Source organism: Henckelia pumila, chromosome 3 (assembly GCF_033568475.1).
Source record: "Henckelia pumila isolate YLH828 chromosome 3, ASM3356847v2, whole genome shotgun sequence".
In the NCBI taxonomy this organism is placed as follows: Eukaryota; Viridiplantae; Streptophyta; class Magnoliopsida; order Lamiales; family Gesneriaceae; genus Henckelia; species Henckelia pumila.
In genome coordinates this window covers 197,286,353-197,294,549 of record NC_133122.1, presented here as the reverse complement: position 1 = coordinate 197,294,549, position 8,197 = coordinate 197,286,353, and the positions used below count along the sequence as shown (strand labels likewise).

Here is an 8,197-nt window from a genome sequence, read left to right as displayed (position 1 = left end):
AAAAATTGTCAAAAAAATTTGAGCAGCGCGGTTTCGATCTTGCAGGATTATCAGAATTTAAGCAGAGCTTTGTCTTATACTCGATCTACAGTACACGTTGAGTCTTCTTCTCAGTGGCAGGCCCCCCCACCCCCGATGATTGTTTCGCCTGGATGTTGATGCAAGTTTCAACCAGGAAACTAATTGTGGAGGTTTAGGTGGAGTGGTACTGCGGAATTATTGTGGTCAGGTTGTGGTTACCTTTGGTAAATGTATCCCGATGCCTGGCTCTGTTGTTATGGGGGAGCTTCTAGCTATACGAGAAGGATTGCAGGTGGTTAAAGATAAATAACTTTCCCAGTCGTCGCTTTTTCATACTCATTCTTGGTCGTGCAAGCAGTTACGGAGCCAAGTTGTGATTTGAGCTATACTGGTCATTGTGCTCTTGAAGTTAATTAGAGACTTGATTCTGAATTAAATATTGTTTCTCTTAGTCATGCTAGTAGAAAGGCCAATTATGTGGTACATTTTTTTAGCTAAATTTGTTGTTTCTTTTCCTACATCTTTCAATTGAGTGTCCGAGAATTTTCTTAATTAGTTGGTTAACCTTGTAATTCGTGACTTGCAATAGCTCGTAATAAATGTTACAAGTTTACCTGTAAAAAAAAAACGACCGAAACAAAAAATTTAAAATTATTGTACCAAATTTAAACTAAATCATAATATCATGCTAACTATATACGGACATGAGACTAAGTCAATGTTCCTCACAGTCACACACAGACACACACATGCTTACAATTAATTAATGTACAATTAAATCGCATTTAAATAATTTAAAAAAATCCATGAATTAGCCAGTGGAGTAGTAATCCTCGATGACCCGTTACCTAAAGTAGTCCATAAAGTATTTTACCATTTCCATGAAATTCAACTCTTTCAAAAGCTCATGAGTCATGATAACTGCTTGACGAGGTATTTGGACTCCGAATGTATTCAGACCACAAGTGGCCTGGCGGACAAGTCGGGATAATATTTACTATTTCGATTCAAAAGAACTCATTGAATAGATATTGTTCAGTTTCATCTTATGACTTGGATGTACCATCTGGAATCTATCTTAATTATGGTTTTTTTTTTGCCCGAAAACTCTTAATAATTACGATTTTAGTATGCACAAAGAAACTTTAATTTGTTATCGAACTTAAACTATGTGTCGATCTCATTCACAAATAATTTTTCGTAGAAATTAAGGTAATATTTTAGATTATTTCAGTTAGAATTTGTGAAATTATTTTTTGAAAATTTTCGACTTTGATCATGTATATTTGTCTTACGAATTTCTTCCGCAATGTTATAAATATTGGTTTTAGAGAGTGTTTGGTTAAAATTATTCTCACAGTGCTTATAAAATATTTTTTTAAGATTAATTATAAGCTATCATGACTTATTTTAAAAATAAAAATAAAATGTTTGAATAAAATTATTTTTAAAAACTTAAAGAGGTTGATGTATTTTGTATCATAAGATCTTTTTATCGTCAAAATTATCAAAAAATTTATGATAATATAAAGGTAATGTAAATAGTTATATATGTACGAAAATAGTTTTAGAATTTTGTCATAAATTTTAAACCTATACTAAAAAAATAAAACTATTTCATATTTTAATTTAGGAAAATTTATATTCTTTGGAAAGAAAATATTTTTATAAAAATATTTAATATTAATGGATAGAGGACATGATGGAGATTTATGAAATATGTAAGAATATTTTAGAAAAATAAATTAATATTAAAATAGATATCCTATTGTTTTTTTAAAAAAACTTATAAGCTGTCAAATAATATATCTTAAACGCTTATAAAATGAAAAATTTTGTGACGCGAATTTGACCTGACGTTCACGTAATCACGTGTCTAGTGCCACTTTCCACTCATGCTGAAAATTGAATGAATCTACACAAAATTGAAAGATAAATGACTAAAACTCAATTTCATTAATATAGATTATCAAAATTGTAAAGCAACAAACATAAATGACTTTCTCAATTATTTATATGAAATAAGTTTCATTTGGACCTTGGTATAGTAAAAATAAATTAAAAACATAAATCTAGTTTACAAGTGCGAAAATCTATAAATTAAAAATATAAAACTATTGCTTATATTAACTCTCATAAGTTAATTTAGCATTTAAACATAAACTTTTTCGGTATAATTAAAAACTATAGAACAAAGGTTTTGAAAATTTTAGTAACGTAAAACACCACATAATAATCTAGAAATATATAAACTAATAAAAGTACTATATATTGGTTATATCAAATCTTGACGTTTTTATCAAAAAACTATAATTAATGGTTGACTATTCATATATTGATTAATCCGAATATATATACTCTAATCTCGGGCATATATATACGTGCATGCAAGGCAGAAGGGTGTGTTAACCTATTGACCCATTTGTTAATTTGTGACCTCCAATAAATTAATCTTTTTGAGAAAATAGATCAAGAAATTTTTTATTTCTGACTGTTTGAACTTAATATAATTTCGAAACCTTATACAACATAATATAATATTTACTTTATGCCGGTCTTGTTATAAGATACATCACTTTAGCTTATCCAAAAAAAAAAAAAGAAGAAATTATCTTGTTATAATTTTTGGAATTCAGAATTTGAATTTTCATTCATTTAAAAATTATATATAAAAGATTCAAATGGAATTGACTGGATTCCGAACAATCATCCATATTCATAAGGGCAATCGAACTCTCGCAATTACGTACCATAGAAATGTCAATTGATCCCAACGTCCCCACAAAATTACGTCCTCTTCAGGTCATAATTTTTCTTTTTTCTTTTTCTTAAAGAATACCTGCAACTCGCAATTATGACCAAGTCAAATTATGTTGATTATTAGCGAAAATGATTTTTTTTTCATATTAACTTGTCTAGCTTTTTTTTTGGTAAATTAACTATTCAAAATTATCTTTTAATTTTCGTTTATTTTGATTCAATCGCTAACGTGATAGCTTGACCAGCCAGTGTTTTCAAAGACACGTCAATCACTTTCCGTTGTCACGTCAGTATTTTTCAGTGTAACATCAGCTAATTGAATCAAAATAGTCGAAAATTAAAAGTTAGTCTAACAAAACCAAAATTAATTTGATGTACTTAAAGAAAACCAAAACTAAACAAACAAGTAGAAAAAGAAACCTATTTTCCCTAATAATTATTATTAAATAATAAAAAAAAAGAAAAGAAAACCCTAGTGATGGATACCAGCAGCTATAAATCAGAGACCTCCTCGACAGCCAAAAGGACACAGCAAAACATAAACCTTCCTATATTTCTTCACTTTTAGACTATTCTAACATAATCATTGCTAGTGAATTATATGGAAAACGCTGAAAATTATGGTCGTTTCTCCAGCTGCAGAGGAGTGGCTTTCGAAATAAAACCCCATGCAGATTTATTCGCCATTAATCCTGCTCCCTCCACAAACTCACCACGCAGCAGCAGCAGCCGCAGATCTAGGCTTGCGTGGGGGAGTTTGTCTAGAGTTTTTCCATCCGCACATAGCATAGAGAGATCCATAAGCCGAACCAGCAGCCATTTCTGTGATCTTCAAGATGAGAACGTCGAAGTTGTTGACACTCTTGTTGACATCGAAGAAGGCCGCGAGGAAGAGAAAGTAAGGCATCATGAGGAGTCACTTCCTCTTCCTCTTCCTCCACCAGCCTCCGGCAAACCGCCGCCGAAATCCGAAGCTGCTGCCAAGAAACAGGTGCCGAATTCGAGGCTCTCCGTGATACTTCTTGATCAAGGGCTTTTCACTGTATACAAACGGCTTTTCGTGGTTTGCTTGGTTTTGAATATCACAGGCCTTGTTCTTGCGGCCATTGGGAAGTTCCCATATGCAAGAAACAGGGCAGCTCTGTTCTCGGTTGCCAATATATTTGCGTTGATTCTATGCCGGAGCGAAGCGTTTTTGAGGATTGTATTCTGGCTTGCGGTTAACGTTTTGGGGTGGTCTTTTGTTCCTTTACGAATCAAGACTACTGCCACTTCTTTGCTACAATCTGTTGGAGGAATACACAGTAGCTGTGGAGTTTCCTCCATTGCATGGCTGGTTTATGCATTAGTTCTCACTCTCAAAGACAGGGAAAACACTTCCCCGGAAATCATTTGCGTCTCGTTCGCCATTCTTGTGCTTCTATGCATGTCTGCTCTGGCGGCGTTCCCCCTCGTCCGCCACCTCCACCACAACGTATTCGAACGAACTCACCGATTCGCCGGTTGGACGTCTCTAGTCCTCCTGTGGCTATTTATCATCCTCACCATTTCTTACAACTCGGAAACCAAATCCTACAGCAATGATCTCGGGTCCAGATTGATAAAAAGCCAGGAATTCTGGTTCACTGTTGCTATCACTAGTTTAATCATCGTCCCATGGATAACTGTGAGACGTGTACCGGTTCGGGTTTCATCCCCATCCGGCCACGCCTCAATTATCAAATTCGACGGCGGTGTTAAGGCCGGATTATTAGGCAGGATCAGCCCATCTCCCTTGTCGGAATGGCACGCATTTGGAATCATCTCGGATAATAAAAAAGAACACATGATGCTAGCCGGAGCGGTCGGCGACTACACGAAATCTCTAGTCTCAAATCCGCCGACTCACCTGTGGGTTAGACGGGTGCACTTCGTGGGGTTGCCCTATTTAACCAACATGTACAGTAAGGTTCTTCTAGTTGCCACGGGTTCCGGAATCTGCGTGTTTCTTTCATTGCTTATCCAGCCATGCAAGGCTGACGTTCGCGTACTTTGGGTGACGAAAAACGTGGAACAAAATTTCGGGAAGGAGATTAACGAATGGATTAGTGGACACCCAAAAGAGAAGGTCATCGTGCATGACACGGCCGTGCTCGGCCGCCCTAACGTCGCTCAATTGAGCGTCGATGCAGCGAGGAATTGGGGGGCGGAGGTGGTCCTGGTTACGAGCAATCCGGAGGGAAGCAAGGGCATAGTTGATGCATGCAAGGCTAACGGGATTGCTGCATTTGCCCCAATTTGGGATTCTTGATCATAAGTTGCATGCTATTTTTATTATAGTTATTATCTTTAATTTTCTTATGTTTTTTATCTGTGTTGTTATAAGTGTGATGAGAGTACTTCGTTCTCCAAGAGACGAGTTCATGATGTAGTATGTATTTCAATGGAGCCCTAGCTAACCTGGAAACTGTCTAGTGTCATAAGTTAGGACATTGTATCCATAATAAATGTTTGTGTTCAATTGCTGTAATATATATTCAATTATAATCTTTTGTGTATATCCATCGATGCATCATAAAAGATCAATTATATGAATGTTTTGTAAGCGGTCTATTTGGACGTTTGGCATGCATGTTATAATGAATATTTTTTTGTTGCAATCAGAGCATATATAAGAAAAATGAATTGGTCATATATATATATATAAATTTAAGATCTCCAATGCCTGCACACCTCGTATTCGACCACTAAAACATAGGGTTTTAGTTGTTTATTTTTTTGATTTTTTGCATCACTAAAACACGGTATCGGGTTTTTATGATCGGGGACGAGTTGAGTATCATTGGTTGGACAGCTGAAAATTTCTATGTATATATATTGCGATTTTGGTAATTTATGTTGTCAAATTTCAGTTTTAGTCATTATATTTGTTCCTTGTTTTGTGATATTAGTCATTTTTCGGTGTTGCGCTTATGTGTGTAATTACATGTCATGAGCTCTCCGATTTAAAAAATAAAATTGTCAAAAATAGAAAGATACATGACTAAGATTTTAAAAAAAAAATTGATATCATAGAGAACTAAAATCTCAAAAGGAAAAAAAAAAGTTATTTTATCTACCATAATTTGGGAAAATTGAAAATTTAGTCCTGTATGTTTGTCACTTTGCGATTTTGCTCCTCTATGTTTTCACATTTCAGTTTTAGTCCTGCATGTTCTGATTTTTTGCAATTTCGGTCCTTTTTATTCAAAAATGCTTACGTGGCACTGTACACGTCAGCTCCACATCAGCACTGAATTGGTGCCACGTCAGCGCCACGTCAGAAAAAGGACTAAAATTGTCAAAAAAATAAAGATAGCGGATTAAGACTGAAATCTAAAAATATAAAAGACTGAAATCGCAAAGTGACAAACATACAGGAACAAAAACACAATTTTCCCACCATAATTTTTGTATTTAATCAAATGCTATTTATAACTGTATTAATATATGTTACAAATAATTTTATGTCTAATTATTTTAATTAATTAATACATTTTAAAAATAGTAAAAAGTATATCGCACCAAAGCTTCCAGAAAACAGTTTCAAACTTTTATAGTGACGTATGTCAATAACAGGCCTTCTCGTAAAGCTAAGAGATGGACGTATAATCTTGTGTATTAGATAAATAATAACAGTATATACTAATTAAATGAAGATATCGACAATTTCTACTCCCGGATATATGTTAAGATTATAAGTTCAAAAGCAGGTTGTCCAAGTCCAAGTTCAAGTCCATATATATAAGTCCAAATGACTTAATCCGGTCACATGGAAAACTAGAATGCTCAAGAGGAGAAAGTTTTCAAGATTGAGATCGAGAGTGTTTTGTTGGATCGTGTTTTGGACCTCGACTGGATCCTTGTCTAGTTACTATTATAATTATGAGTTCAGTTGTGGTTGACAACTAGACTCTTAACTTTTTCGTATATATATCAATGTTAATTGATCAATGAATGTATGTGGGGAAAGAGATCAATTCAGATTGAACAATTATCAAATTAAATGATTATAGACCAAAACAAATAAAGCGCTCTATTGAAATGTAAAGAACATAAAAATTGTTTATAGCTAGATGTTTCGGAGACTGAAACTTCTACGTCACCCTTTCGCCCACCTCGAAAGGATTCACTCTAGAAGACTTTGAGAGTATTACAATAGCTTGCAACACTACGATCCAAGACTAGAACTTATCACTGCCTATTTCAAAACTCCTAGACTTATTTTGAGAATTACAACTCTCGACTGAACTCTCTTACAATGATAGTGTTTGACAGAACACTCAACTGATCTTTAACAATGAGTTTACAACTCGATAAACTTAACACAATATGATCATACAATTGATCAAATATAATTTGAGGCGTATGCTAGATCAGTTGCTTCAATGATTCTTTGAAGCTCTTAGCTTTACTGAGTGAATATGAGAATATGTAGCTTGTATGCGCGTCTATGTGTCTCTTAGTCTCTGTTTCTCTTTCTCTATATTTCTCAACTGATCTTTATCTGCTATTTATTATAACTTCGGTTTGCAACGGTCATTATCTTCAATTTTAGCCGTTCAAATGTGTAGTCGTTAATTTGTCCTGCAGCTTCTGAAAACCGTATTTTGTTGCGTGTGGCATCTGTGCTTCTGCTCTTTTGTACGGGAAGCTCTTGTTGGCTCTTGGCTGCATCAGTTAATTCAGTTAAGTTTTATTCAGTCGCTCCGCTCGACTGAATATCTTGATTAGTACAGTCGTTGTTTCATCAAGTTTAGCTTGTTGACTAGTTTTCTGACTTCATTTGACTTGTCTAGTTAAGTAGATTCTGTTCAGTCGTGAACAAGTTTAGTCTTCAAAATAATTTTGCTTATATAATTTATCAACACTCCGAAACTATGAAAATTCTAACAAATGTATTTGAGATTTTGATAAATTAAATTTTTTGTACTGTAAAATTTGACATACAAATTTTTTTATACATATAGCATTATTCAATAGAAAAGACGGCCCGAGAATAAAACTGGAAATTGAATAAGAAAATTGATTAACATTGTTGTCTGTTGACCTTTGCTCATAATATTGTTCAACTGTTAGGGGGTTGAGGTAACAGGCCATAATTATAATTGGATGAATTAAGCTTTTGAATTAGTCCCCTATGACCAAGTTAACGAAGTAAGTGAATAGTGACGGATTGGGACGTCCTAATTAATTTCAGTTTTTTTTTTCCCGGTGAATTTAGGAGATCAGGTGAGACATATTGATGTGAGCGTTTTCAATATGATTTTATCTATAATTTAAAAAAAAATCAAATATATAATCTTACCGAATGTACTCAAGCAGATGGAATAATTTCTAATTAAATTCTTAATTATTTAATTACAGAAAAAGAAAGATTCAGAAATCTAAACTTAAG

General features: G+C 34.0%; 1 protein-coding gene across 1 annotated transcript; it reads left to right on the top strand.

The window, feature by feature from the left end:
* The first annotated feature begins 3,338 nt into the window (after positions 1–3,338).
* Positions 3,339–5,234, top strand: LOC140893060 (adenylate-forming reductase 03009). The gene has a single exon (XM_073302134.1). It carries the CDS (start codon positions 3,383–3,385, stop codon positions 5,069–5,071), a length of 1,689 nt encoding a protein of 562 aa, XP_073158235.1. The 5' UTR covers positions 3,339–3,382; the 3' UTR covers positions 5,072–5,234.
* Positions 5,235–8,197: the final 2,963 nt, after the last annotated feature.

Coding starts and splice junctions, on each gene's coding strand:
- LOC140893060 (XM_073302134.1), top strand. CDS start 3,383: ATGGAAAACGCTGAAAATTATGGTCGTTTCTCCAGCTGCAGAGGAGTG.